The sequence below is a fragment of the Diceros bicornis genome, chromosome 32 (assembly GCF_020826845.1).
Source record: "Diceros bicornis minor isolate mBicDic1 chromosome 32, mDicBic1.mat.cur, whole genome shotgun sequence".
Classification (NCBI taxonomy): Eukaryota; Metazoa; Chordata; class Mammalia; order Perissodactyla; family Rhinocerotidae; genus Diceros; species Diceros bicornis.
This window is the reverse complement of record NC_080771.1, coordinates 31,029,981-31,044,230: the sequence shown is the minus strand read 5'-3', so window position 1 is coordinate 31,044,230 and position 14,250 is coordinate 31,029,981. Positions and strand designations below refer to the sequence as shown.

The 14,250-nt window shown below is 52.4% G+C and overlaps 1 protein-coding gene across 1 annotated transcript in view; it reads right to left on the bottom strand.

Annotated features, from left to right (window-relative positions):
* The window catches only part of CMIP (c-Maf inducing protein), a 241,356-nt gene that overhangs the window by 88,605 nt on the left and 138,501 nt on the right, over positions 1–14,250 (bottom strand). The window contains exon 2 of the mRNA XM_058528354.1: positions 6,356–6,481. Coding sequence (XP_058384337.1) covers positions 6,356–6,481 — 126 coding nt within the window. The remainder of the gene's footprint in view (positions 1–6,355; positions 6,482–14,250) is intronic.

The following is a 14,250-nucleotide window of genomic DNA, read 5'->3' as shown; positions in this document are numbered from 1 at the left end:
AAAATTTCATGTGCAGTAAAACTTCAAAAGAACCATTCAGTCTTGATACCCTCTCCTCCCCAAGTTGTACTTGACTAAGACTCTAGAAATAATCATGGCAGTCTCTTCCTGAACACCTACTATGTATGGCACAATGACAGGTATTTTACATGTAATGTTACTGACCCTCACAACATCCAAGGAGACAGGTATTATGGGTCCAGTTCATAGATAAAGAAGAGGCCCAGAGAGGTTATTCCTGCTGCCTGAGGTCACACAGCTAGAGCATGGTAGAGCTGGGCTGGGACTCAGTCTGACCTCACTGCCTGCTCTCTCTACTGTCTACCCTGCAACATGAGAGCCATGTGCCTGAGCTCTTTTGGGCTCCAGGAACTGGGCTGGGAAATCTCAAAGCATTATGCTGACAAAGGGGAAGGAGGAAGGACTGGGCAGCTGTTCCAATCACCAAGAGGCCCCACCCCACAGATAAGAGGGTGGGCCAGACCTTTCCTCCAGAAGAGGGGGAGGCAGCTGGCAGTGCAGCCACTGCATCCTCACGGCCACTTCCCCTCTTGCTGATGGAGTTAGAGAGGTCGTAATGAGGCTGGGCCATAACTACTCCTTCCTTTGGCTTGTCTAGTTTTGAAAAAGGACAGAGCCTCTGGGGACATCCGGAATCCCAGCGCCGGCATCTCTAAGTGTCTTCCAAGGAAAGGGAGAGTGGACTGGGCTGTGCCTGGCCTACGGGAGAGGGCGAGTTTCTGCATAATCCCCATCCTCGGGTGGCCGAACCAGGATGTCACAGGGCACAGCTTGGAGTCCTGAGGGTCACTCGGGAGCCTCAACCCGAGCATGGGAAAGAGCCCTGGAAGCAGGCAGGCCTGCTCAGGCCAGCGCCAACTTCTCCTGCTGATAAATCTTTCTAATACTGAGAGGGCCTCGTTCCAGGCAAATTCTGCCTAATTTCCTCTTTGAAAGTTGCCAAGTTCTCTCTGATTGTTGTATTGTCTCGAGAGGTAAGAAAAACAGCCAAGGGTGCACAGGGGTGACTTCTTAGGGAAAAAACAGCACGTGCTTTTCAGACCGGAAAGGTCTTTCTCTCCAGCTTCCAGTAAGAAGAGACCCTGCCCTGTCTCTGCCCCTGCTGCCAGTGTTCAGGGTAAACAGTCGCCCGGCCTCCCGAGAGACTTTCTGGAACATCAATGAGAAGAGCAGGTCTTGGAAATCATTTCAGAAAGAAGCAAAAGGCCTTGGGGAAGGAGAGTCTCACTGTTTTCGGCCCCAGCCGAAACCTTGTTTTAGGAGCAGTGGGCTCTGTCCACTTCTCCAGGATGGGCAGAACCCAACTGCGAGGCAGAAGTCTCCAGAAGATGATCTGCAGCCACACAGCTCTTTAATCTACTCCACCCCATGAGCCGGCAAGGCACCCCCTGGGAAGCTTGGATTGTACCGTTTCATACTTATGTAGCTACCTCCTCACAGTGAAACACCAGCAGAAAGGGCATGAAGGGAGGAGAGAAGATAAATAGGTCCTTTCTGTAACCAGGGATTCTAATAACACGGCATTAGGGAGCTCACGTTGAAAAGCACAAAGCATCCAGAAACACACCAATTGGACACAGGCTGGAAGGCGTGGAGCCTCTGTCTGGAGACCTGACCTGCTGGCAGACTGCTCGGCTGTCCGGGCTGGGGAGAAGGTACGTTTGCCTAAGAGCGTCTCTTAACCTTCCTTGAACTCAGATAGGTCAGTTCCCAGACGTCTGAGTGAGGCACCGACTCCAAATCTAACAAAGCAGCTTTATAAGGAGGTCCCTGGGAGAGGGTTGGAGAGAGAAGAGGGAGGAATGGAGAGAGCAGGAGGGACACAGAGCGAGTTAAGTCGAGATGCACAGAGAGAAGGGCGCAGGGTGCAGCGAGGTGTAGAAGGAGGCCTGGAGAAGGACACCAGACAAAGAGAAACCACAAGAGAAGCAGAAAATGAAATAGAGCAAGAGAGAGAGAGAAGAGGAGGGGAGAGGATAGAAGCGGAGGGGAGAGAGAGAGAAAAAGTGTCAGAGAGAGACAGAGAAATCAGACACACACATACAACAGAGAACCTGAAAGAGAGAAGGAGAGACAGAGGGACCAGGCAGGCTAGGGTAGGGACCCCCGAAAGTCCCTGACATCACCCCTACGGAGAGAATAGCTGTGCCACAGGCAGCAGGATGGGACCCCACTCAGGGCTGCAGGAATGCTGGAATACTAAAGACTCCCTTGCATTCCGAGGTTACTTCCCCTGGGAGGGGGGGGTCCAGTGCACAGAGCATGGGTCAAAATGGGAAGTTCTAGGGTCCGGCCCCATCCAATAGAACTTCCTGTGACGACGGAAATGTTCTTTATCCGCGCTGTCCAATACGGTAGCCGCCAGCTATATGTGGCTACTGAGCATTTGAAATGCGGCTAGAGGACTGAGAAACTGCATTCTTCATTTGACGTAATCAATTAAATTTAAATGCAGACAACCCAGTGTGGCTAGTGGCTGCTGTAGGGACAGCACAGCTCCGGGCATCTTCATTCCTCAGCCGACCAGAAGCACCCACACGAAGCTCTGCAAGTCGGCCTTGGCCCCTGCGCACACCTGGCTGCTCCTCAGTCCTCCTGCCCACCTCTCTGTCACACCACAGCTCCGGGTCCTGTCATGTGAAAGGGGACAAGCCCAGAGCAAAAGATCCCACCGACTGTCACAACTGCATGTGAGGAGTGCCTGCCCGGCACCTCAGGCTACCACCCCGGGCTCCAGGTGCCCCCCGGCCGCCCCATAACCACACAGACCTCCCAGCCCGGAGCCCCTCTCCACGATGACTCGGAACCCATTTACATAACCAGACGGCCACACGCCACCCATGAATCACGGGAGGGAGAGGGAGGAGGGGGATGACAAGAAGGAAGCAAGGTAGAAGCCGATGGGAATGACAGCAAGGGAGAGACCCGGCGGGCAGGGGCGGGGCCGCACGCACCTGGGCTCCCGGGTGATGGGGTGGAGGCTGGGTCTGCGTCCCCTGCCCTAGCTCGGAATCCAGCTCTGGATCCTAGGAGCCGCTGGCTCCCGCCTCCTCTTCCCCCTGCTCTCCTGCTCCAGCCTCTGGCTCCTGGGCTCTGCGTCCACTGGAGCAGGGGGCAGTCACAGGCCAGCCTGCCTGCTCGTCAGCACGGCAGGGGGAGCTCTGACGTGAGGCCACTGCCCCAGCCAGGCGAGTCATCACAGCCGGCCCGCAGCCATGGCCTGGGTTAAAGGGACATTCCAGGCGATGCCCAGTGACCCGCATCCCTCACAGCCTCACTGCTCCTCTGTTCCCAGGGCGAGTGAGGCTCCCAGTCCTTGGGGGCATGCTGTCCCCTCCAGCCCCAGAAGCTCTGAGGCCCTCCTGCCGGTGGAGCAGCGACCACTATACCCAGGGAGATGGCAGCTCAGGAACTCCCTCCTCTAGCTGGACTATTTCAAGGGTTTCCCTCTCTCCCGCCTCCCTCTGGCACTCACACATCCAGCCCCCTCTGCCCTGCAATCAGACTGGCCCCCTATTGTTCCCTCTATCCCTTAAGAGCTTTCAATGGCTCCCTATTGCCCTCAGAATAGAGCCGTGGCTTCTTCACTCAGCTAACAAGACCCGTGTGATCTGGCTGTGACCCTACAGCTCTGGATGCACCCACAGGGTCCTGACTCCCCTCCCATCTCCTTCAGGGCAGCAAATACCCCCTCTCCCACATTCACACGGTACACCTGCATTCCCTCTGCCCAGAGTGTGTACCCCCATCCTGGCACACTCCTACGTCCCTCTACGCCCAGCGCTAACGTTGCCATCCCGGGAGAGCCTTCTCTGGCATCCCTGGGGCAAGTGAGTCACTCTCTGCCCTGGGCTCCCAGTCATCCGGGACTTGCTTCTATTTTAGCTGTTATCTCTCTGGTCATTTGTTTATGGCTCTGTCTCCCAGGGGCCCGAGCTCTTTAAGGACAGGGCTGAGGGCTTATTCACCTTCCTCCCCCGGCTCAGGGCTCTGTGGTTCAATAAGATTTTCTTGGCATCCTTCCCTCTTCTCACCTTTCCACAGAATCCTGTTCTTGCCCCCCAATCTTCCACCGCTGCTCTCGCCAAGCCCAAGGAGGCCGGAACTAACCACCCCCTTCACAGACTCGGCTGCAGCCATCAAGTGGGCAGGAAGGACAGAGAGGAAGGCTCTGCAGGCTGGAGGTGAGGAGGGAAAAGGTGAGGGAAGATAAAAGGAAAACTGCTGAGTACAGAGTGTGAGACTGAAGCAGAAAGGACACGGGCAGGGAAGGTGTGTTTGAGTGTCCTCCAAGAGATGACAGTAAAGAACGGGATTTTTCGAAAGGGTGTTTAGCTGTTACACTCAGCATGTAGAGCTCAGCATTCCTCAGAGGCCGAACTGCGTGCCTCTTGGCCCCAATGTTGTTACACAATCCAGTGGGCCCCCCCCTTTTTTTTTGCTGAGGAAGATTAGCTCTGAGCTCACATCTATGCCAATCTTTCTCTATTTTGTACGTGGGTTGCCGCCACAGCATGGCTGATGAGTGGAGTAGGTCTGCACCCAGGATCCGAACCCACGAACCCAGGCCGCCACAGGGGAGCATGCCGAATTTTAACCACTATGCCATGGGGCCGGCCCTGCCAATGGCCACTTTTCAAACAGGTTTTAAGGAACTTCTCTTTGGGCTCAGAGCCGGTCTCCCTGGAGTGACAAAGTTAGAAAGAAAATGCTCCTAAAAGAAAGGCCAAGACAGACCGTTCTCCCAATGACAAGAGAGTACTTTCTCTCTAGACGAGGGGTTTCTGACTTGGGATCCCTGCTGGAAATTGGGGTGGCTCTCCCTGAAATGATACAGAACATGTCACACGTATGTACTGCAGTGGCCATGTGACGTTTTTCTGCCACAATTCCTTTCTTGGTGGACCCACCTCTCCCTGGCCCCAGGGTCCTGGTAGGGCTATGAAAGTGCACAACTGCCTGTGGTCAAGGGTAGGCACGTAACCCACGGCAGGGCATTCCCTGGGGTGAAGGGACTACCGCAGAGCCACTCGGGAACCTTCCATGAGACTTGATAGAAAGACAGTGGAAGGAAAAAGGGCTGTCACATTTTAAAGGATTACAAGATCCAAGAATGCGGCTTGAGACTGCGAGAAGTCCATCCTTCCCACCATATGGAGAGATCCTGCCTGACAATGAAGCCAACACAGAAGCAGAGCCAGGAGACGGAGAGAGAGACACTGAATATTAATGATCTCATTTGACTCCTGGATCCAGCTTTGCCTGACTAGTTACTTTAATATATTTATAGCATCAAATCCTCTTTTTGCTTCAGATAATTTGAACAATGTCTATATCATTTCCAAACAACAGTCCTGACCAACACACGTGAAATGCACACTTTTCCCAGGAGACAGCTCCTACTTTCAATCAAAGTCTCAAAAGACTTTGATCAGTGAGAAGTAAGAAATCTCCTCGCTCAAATAAAGCAAAAGGTAGCATCTGTTGCTTACTTGCTTTTTACAGCCTTTTAAGGCCTAACAACAAGCCCATATACCTCAGTTTCCTCATCTGTAAAAAGGAGATCAGAAGACCTACTTCTCAGGTTTCTTCTTTTTTTTTTTGTGAGGAGATCAGCGCTGAGCTGACATCTGCCAACCCTCCTCTTTTTTTGCTGAGGAAAACTGGCCCTGGGCTAACATCTGTGCCCATCTTCCTCCACTTTACATGGGACGCCGCCACAGCATGGCTTGCCAAGCGGTGCTTCAGTGCGCGCCCGGGATCCGAACCGGCGAACCCTGGGCCGCCGCAGCGGAGCGCGCACACTTAACTGCTTGCGCCACCGGGCCGGCCCCTCAGGTTTCTTAAGAAAAATAAAAACACAACACGTAAAGCTCCTAGACTGTCGCAGGCATGCAGTAGGAGCTCAATCCATGCACATTCCCTTTTCCTTTCCCCACTGTGAGCCCCAGTTTACCCCTTTCTCATACTTGGAGGAAAAAACTCCCTAAGTTAACCTTTCCTCCTGACAGTTGGCCGTCTCCCTTGGAGGAAAGACAGGCGGGTGAGTGCGGGGACGGGGGCAGAACTGCTCATTCGTGTTTATTTATTTATTATTATTATTTTTTTTAATAATTTTATTTATTTATTTTTTCCCCCAAAGCCCCAGTAGATAGTTGTATGTCATAGCTGCACATACTTCTAGTTGCTGTATGTGGGACGCGGCCTCAGCATGGCCGGAGAAGCGGTGCGTCGGTGCACGCGCGGGATCTGAACTCGGGCCACCAGCAGCAGAGCACGCGCACTTAACCGCTAAGCCACGGGGCCGGCCCTCATTCGTGTTTATTTATCCTACCTGCAGGAGGACCGTTCCCCCAGGAACCGTGAGCTGTAAACAGTACTTTGGGGCGTTCTCCCAGGACAGCAGTTGAACATCTTCAATAGCACTGTAGGAGACCGAGTTTTCCATGTACCCAGTTGGCTGCAGCAAAAAAAGAAAAAAGACATGCATGGGTTACAAGATCAGGCACAACATCTGCTCCTCAGAAGAAGGTTCCAGAAAACATCCCCACACTGGTAACAAGCAAACTGAGCTGGTACAGAAACCCAGCAACTTCAGAGACCAAAGGAACTCTGAATTTCCTAGCTGGCAGCGTCCAGCTGGAGGGGAGGGGCAGTGGGGGAAACACGTGCTTGGAGGCACCCAGTGGGGACTAGACTGGGGCACCTGAGGGAAGGCCCGAAGATTGTTCTCCTGGCGTCCATGGGGCCCAGCGCAGGGTGGAGCCTGGATCCCTCCCTCCCTCACTGTGCGCAAGCTGCCACCCTTCCCTGCCTAGGAAGCAGTCACAGCCCCCCACTGGTCTCCCCACCTTGTCTCTCCGCACAGATACGCGCTCTCCACTCAGCACCCAGGGCCACGTTCCAAGTCGGCAAACCCAACCCCCACTCCCCTGCTGAGCATCCTTCAATGGCTCCCAGTGGCCCAACAACAAAATCCGCGATCCCATCCCCCATCAACAGGCCTACAGGTCTGGTCTCGCTTCTGCCTCCAGCCACTCCCACCCCACCCTGGGAACTTCTCTCCCTTTCTGTGCTCCCTGACACGGGCCCACTGACAACACCAAAAACTCAGCCTGCTCTCATCCCAAAAAGGCTGTGGGCCCACCCCTGGCACCTCCTCCTCCACTCTCCAGGTCTCAGCTCAATGGGACTTCTGGGGGGAACCTGCAACCCTGTGGAACCCATAACCCACCGGGTCACATCCCCCCCGTGCCCTCTGTGCCCACCACACCCGGGTTAATTACTGTGGACTTGTATCGTGTGCCCTCTGTTTGATGTCTGCCTGCTGGCCAGGCTGCACTCCGGGAGGTCAGGCTCCTGTCTTGGTCCTTGCTCTCTCTCCCCAGTGCCTGGCACATGGCGAGGGCTCAAGAACTTGTGTTGAAAGAAAGAAGGATAAAGCTATCTATCCTCGGTCAGCTCTGCGGTGAGAGTGGGGCGAGAGAAATTCACAGCCACTCACTGCTCTGTGAGTGAGTTCCACCGTCACAGAGAGAAGGCGCCAAGGGGATGCACTGGCTACCAGGGACCAGCAGTGTCCTTGTCACTCTGGCCCCAAGAAGTCAGACTTCAGCAGAATCAGAGGCGAGTGTAGCACAGCTGAGAACAGCAGCTAATATCTCCTAAACCTGACACACACAAGACTCCCCAGGCACGTGGCAAGTGCCATCTCCTTTAATCCTCATGACAGTCCTACGGAGCAGGTGCCAGGGACATCCCCATTGCACAGATGAGGAAGCTGAGACTCAGGAAGTCATGTGACTTGCCCAAGGTCACCCAGCCGGGAAGGGGTGCGGCCAGGACTGAACTCAGCTACTGACTCTGGAGTCAGTGCCCTGACCACTATGCTGTGCTCAAGCACGAGGCAGGTGCGGTTTCAAATCCAAGGCCCAACAAGGTAATTTTACCATAGGATTTAGGACCTCCAGGAGGTTTTGCAATTTCGATTTCTGTCTGCCGAAGCTGAGATCTGGTGGCGGTGGTGGAGGCGGAGAGCACGAAGGCTTAAGCTGCCTCAAATTTCCCTGATCCAACAATCAGTCACCAGCTCAGGAAGGAAGAGTGACTGATCAGCTGATCTGTTCATTCATTTCTTCGCTCGTCCATTCATCTGACAAATATTTATTAAGCACCCACTATGTTCTAGGCTCCAGCTGGGTGCTGGGGATACAGCAGTGAGTGAGACAGGAGCCCAGTGGGGGCAAGAGACAGCAAACAAACAAAATACCCCAATAAATAAACTACTGGACAGTAGCAAGTGCTGCATCAAGAATCAAAATGTGGTGTGGTGACAGGAGGCTATGAGCTGGAGCTCCGCGGAAAGATGGAGGGAAGGTGCGCCTCAGAGCCCACGGCCAGTGCAAAGGCCCAGGGGCAGGAAGAAGCTGGGAGTGTTCAGGGAGGCAGGGCCAGGGTAAGAAATGCCCTGGAGAGATGGGCAGGCCACTCCCAGAGGGACGTGTAGGCCCAGCTCGGGGTCCTGGTACCACTCCCCGGGGGGTGGACATGGCAGGGGCTTTAGGTAAGTTTCACAGCATATCTGGGAGGAGTTGGTAGAAGCAGGGAACAGGCTGGAGGCTCCTGCACAGGTCCAGGTGAGCGATGGGACTGCTCACCCCCTGGGGGGATGGGGAGGCAGCCAAGTTCATCCTGCCTTTCTCACCAGCACACGGCCCACCCCTCAGCATGAACCCAGGCGGCTGCATGTCTGATCAAGATGCTTCTATGCACGGATCCCAGAGGCAGAGGTGTCGGCTCCCCTTCACCTTCTGCCCTCTTCCAGCAGCCCCTGCACTATTACGTTCTCGAAATTCTGCAATAAATGACTCAGCCCTAACAGCACGTCTTGTCCTGAGAGTACCAGTGAAACCAGGGGCCTGGGGACTCGGTTATAGGCTGATTTTCCAAACCCACATTCAAATGTTTACTGTGCGTGCTGCTGACTGTCTTCTGCCCTGCTGGTGATTCAGCCCCACGACAGCAGGGATTCTCACCTGTTCTGCTCCAAGTGCCTAAACAGAGCCTGTCGTTTAGGAGGTGACTGTTATTTTCTTAATAAATGAAGGAACATTTTCCTAAATAAAAAATGTTCATCCGTGTATTACTTATAGTCACTATGCATAACACACTTGGGAAGATGCTTTTTTTGGTTATTATGCTCAAAAATTAAATTAAAATATTAAAAGTAAATTAATTAATGTTTTAAAAATCTCCTGTAGGAAGCAATGACACCTGGGTGCCTGGTTGTGCCAAAGGCCTTTCCTTGGTGGCCCACATCGCCTCTCTCCCTTTTTAAGGTCTGGTTGGCCTTCAAACCCCTGCCTGCTGACCCCTCAATATGCACAGAGGCCAGAGGACACGGGCTAAGACCTGGCGACCAGTGTATGCGGAAAACTGCCAGACCACACCAAACAATACAGAGACACAAAAACCCGTCCTGAGAATCCCAGCTAGGCTGCAGTGTGACCACAAAGGGGTGAACTCGATCCAAAGCAAGGAACGGCCAGCCTTGCTTCTTTAGAATCGCACCTTGGACACATAAGCAGAAGACCTCGAGGCTTCTACTTCCCATCACAGCCTCCTCGGAAACCCTGAGACACGACGAGGCTCTGTGCTGCCCAGTGCCCGCACCGAGCCTGTGGCAACACGTTCCAGGAGATGACTGCTATTGAGACGTGTGATTTGACACAAGGGAGGGCTCGCTCACCGCGTGCGTCTGCCTTTCTCATGACCCTGCTTTAGCTGCCTCAATGTGGCCTTAATTAGAAGTTGCAACACAGGCTTTTTGGGGAAAGGCTGGGTATAAATAAATACATACTGTTTTTAAAAAGCAGATGTATTGCTTTCCCACCATTTGAAGCAGTATTGGCTAAAAGCAGAACTTGGAGAATCAATGAGACCTGTGTTTGAACCACTTACTGTGTGCGTTTACGCAAGTTACTGCACTTCTCTGAGCCCGTTTCTTCCAGTGGTAAAAGGAGAACTTACCAGAATTATTAGGAGTCTTAAAGGAGATCCAATTTGTCAAGGGTTTAGCACAGCATTTGGAATATACTGAAAAGCTCAGCAAAATGAACTCTGGTGACAAAGACTAAACCTGATCTCTGGGGTCTTCCTCCCCTAAACCCATCATTTTAGTCTACCCATGAGAAAAACCTCAGACAAACCCTAATTGCGGGACATTCCTCAAAACAGTTCTCATCAAAACAAGGAAAGTCTGAGGAACTGTCTCAGCCAGAGAAGTCTATGGAGACCGGATGACTAAACATCCCGACTGTGGGCTCCTGGGACAGAGAAAGGACATGAGGTAAAAATGAAGGAAATCGGATAAGGTGTGGACTTGAACAACAGCATATCAATATCGGTTCCTTCGTTGTGACAAATGTATCGTGCTGTTGTAAGCTATTAATATTGGGGAAAGGGGGTGTGTGGTACATGGGAATTCTCTGTACCATCTTTGTAACTTTTCTGTACATCTCTAACTGTTTTAAAATAAAGTTTATTAAGAAAAATTAACTGCTGCTGCCGCCACTATTCTTCTTACTATCATCATCGTCGCCGACAGAGCCCAGGCAGGAGCCACGAGGCCTGCAAGGGAAACGGGACAGAGCGGGACTGAGAGCCCCCACACACTGCGCTGTGGATCCGGGTGTGAGCCACCGCCGACCAAGGACCTTCATCCTCAGTACTTTCACACTGTGGGGACGATTTCACAGATAACTGATAATTCCTGGTCATTTGAACATGCCGATCAGAGCTAAAGTGGAGAAGAGATTCCTGCATGGGGTAAAGGCTGAGTTAGATAAGAAAGAAAAATTAAATTCTCCTCCACTTGAGGGAAGCGAGGAAATCCAGCTCTAAGAGGTACATCTAAGAGAACAATAAACAGATTAAAAGTTATTTCTACTTGTAAAAGCAGGGCGAGCTGTCCTGTATGATTCCGTTTATATGACATCTCAGAATATGCAAAACTACAGGGATCGAAATCAGAGCAGCAGTCGCCAGTGGCTGGGACAGGAGGGGACTGGTTACCAAGAGGCATGGGGGAACTTTTTGGGGCGATAGAAATATTCTATATCTCGACTGTGGTGGTGGTTACTTGACTGTACATGTTTGTGGAAACTCACAGATCTGTACACTAAAAGGGTGAATTTTACTGAATGTAAATTACACCCCAAACCTGAGTAAGGCAATGCATGAATAATCAAGATAATTTGGCAGATGATGAACAAACGAAATCTTTCAGATAATATCATATCAAGACCACTCATTAGCACTTTGTATATTACCTTCCTGATTATAAGTTTTTTTACAGAGCCCAAATCTTACAGTACATATGATTTTATAACTTGTCTTTTTTCACATAATGTTACATTGTATGCACATCCCATATTCTGAACAATAATCTCCAGAACTACCATTTTAGTGGCTATAAAATATTCAGCCACCATTTATTTTATCATCACTCCTACCCCCTCCCCCATGGACAGTGCAGTGGTTTCATTTTATGCTACTATAAACAACTCCGCAGTGAACATCCTTGTGAAACATGTTTTTCTACCCTATATTTAGGATTATTTCCTTAGGCCAGATTCCCAGAAATGGAATTACTGGGACAAAGGGTAAGAGCCTATTTTATGTTGTTGCCAGATTGTTCTCATTAAAGAGATACTAAAGAGAACTGGGGAGCCCTGGTTGAGACTTGGTGGCCTTTATCCTGGGTCCCCACCTTGACTGGGTCCTGCTAGAAGCCATGCTCTGACCCACGTGAGTTCAGTGTGACCATCTGGTAGCCAAGCACCCACAAGGTGGCCACACTGGGCAGGTGGTGGAATCACAGAAGTCTGCAAGCCGGGGTCCTGGCTCTTGGGGACGCTGCTTTCCCGTGGGAGCTGGGGATCAGCTCAGGGGTCTTTTGTCCTTCTGCTCTCTGGGACTGATGAGGGGCTAGTTTGGGGGTGTCGGTGTCTGTCAGACTGGAAGAGAAGACTTTCCCTCTGCTTTTGTTACTGGGATGAGCTGCTTCCCTGGTGGGGTCTAGCCTAGAGAAAGCAGGGCCTGAGGGGCCTCGTCAGGGCCCCCAGTGACTCCCGAAGGCCTTCAGAGCTGACATCCCAAACTGGGCACCTTCTTGGACTTCCCACGTGTCAAAGTGGGCAGCGAGTGGGGTGACCAAAGGCCCCTGAAACAGCGCCCCCCACGAGGCCCCCAGTCTTTGCCTCCCACTGCCTTTCTGGGGAGCCAGCTCCCTCTCGTCTAAACTGCCTGCTGGTTTCCATGGGGATTTCTCTAAAAGTGCTTATGAATCATGACGTCGGAGGCCCCCAAGACAAGGCTCAGGCTGACTCAAGGCACATGTCAGGAAGGTGCGCAGCACGGTTCCTGGGGACGGGAGAGGGAGGAGGCTCCCAGACCCCAAGAGGAGAAGCTGGTCTGGAAACACTCGCCCTCCACAAGCATGCTCCCAAGGCTGGAGGACGTGGGAGGCTGGGAAACCTTGCTTAGCTGGGGCCCTGGGCTGCGAACAGCAGGCTGTCTGCCATGGGGGGGTTGCCGCCCTGGCTGCCTGATGGGTGCGCCACGCTAGGGATGCGTCTCCTCTCTCCACGAATGGAAGTCACTTGAATCATCATGCAGGAGGACCCATGCCACAGCCTGATTCCACACGGCAAGGCCCCACTGGCACAAAGAAGGATTCGCTCCTGGACCCCACCCTGCCCCGGCCTCAATGGAGGGAGCCAGGTCGGAGGGCAGGGGAGCCCCTTCCAGCCCCACCCTGAACAGTCAACAACAACGACAATAATGATAGTGATGACACCATTACTCCGTGGTGGTCCCATGAAGTGGCCTGGATTGAGGGAGGGAGCTTCAGTCTTTACCTCCTGCTGCTTTTTAAAAACTGAGATAAAATCCACGTGACACACGATTAGGCAACAACCATTTTAAAATGTACAATTCAGTGGCATATAGTGCATTCACAATGCTGTGCAACCTTCACCTCAGTTTGTTTCTAAGACATTTTCATCACCCCCAAAGGAAACCCCATATCCATTAAGTGGTCACTCTCTGTCATCCCCACCCCCAGTCCCTGGTGACCACTAGTCTGCTATCTGTCCCTGTGGATTTGCCTGTTCTGGACATTTCACATCGATACCCCACTCACACAGAAAGGCACAGGTGCCCTGGTTGACATTTATCTAGCAGTTACCACGCTAAGGGCTTTACATATATTATCTCATTTAACCACACAACAACACTGTGGGAGGGGCAGCTGTATTTGTCCCTATTTATCCACATGCTACAGAAGAAGAAACTGAGGCACGGAGAGATAATGACATGTTGCAGGCTCCTGTTTTTAAGAGACAGACCCTGGATTCAATGTCACAACCCCCAGGATTGTGACCTCCATCCCTACGCTCTACGGAACTCCTCCAGCCAGATCCAGACTCCAGCGTGTGTACCTGCGTGCGTGCACATTGCAAAAGCACGCACGCAGAAAGGAGCCGGGACCAGAGAGGAGGCCAGAGCTGGACGCGGCACAGCGGGGGTCTCAGAATCTGCCTTCCCACTGCTTCCCTCTGGCCACCTACGGTTCAACTCGGCCTCAAGGGCAGAAACCCACACATGCTCATTTGGGAAAGGCCTGTCCAAATATTTGGATGTTCTCTTTAATCCCACAAAGGGAAAGTCGTACAGCAAGAGCAAAGCGGCGGGTAACAATCTGCTGCTCGATCGCCCGTCTGGGCCCCGGTCCCAGAGCAAATCTCCTCAAATGCCTTTCCCACTCCCCCTCCCCGTGTTTCTGTAAACCAAAGATACCGAACATAATTTAACCTTTTCTCGCTGCCCCCGGGCCCCTGTTGTTATTACCGCACCCACTGGCCAGCTGTGCTGCAGCCAGCAATGCTCCCGGTGCCACTGGGGTGCAGAGAGCTGCTTGCTACTACGCCACCGGCCTCGGAGTCTGAAGGACTGCGTCCGTTGTGAACGGCTTCTCCAATCGTTGTCTTGATGCTAAGTGGCTACTTCCTATTGCTGCCAGCGTATCTTTCCCCACACCCGACCCTCAAAAGGTTACTGCTCTGCTGTTGTGCCTGTGAAAGCAGAGTGCCAAGCTCATTAGAATTATGTGTAAAGTAAAAGGAACTGGTTTTTGAGTGAGAAAATCTCTTACGAGAAAAATACATC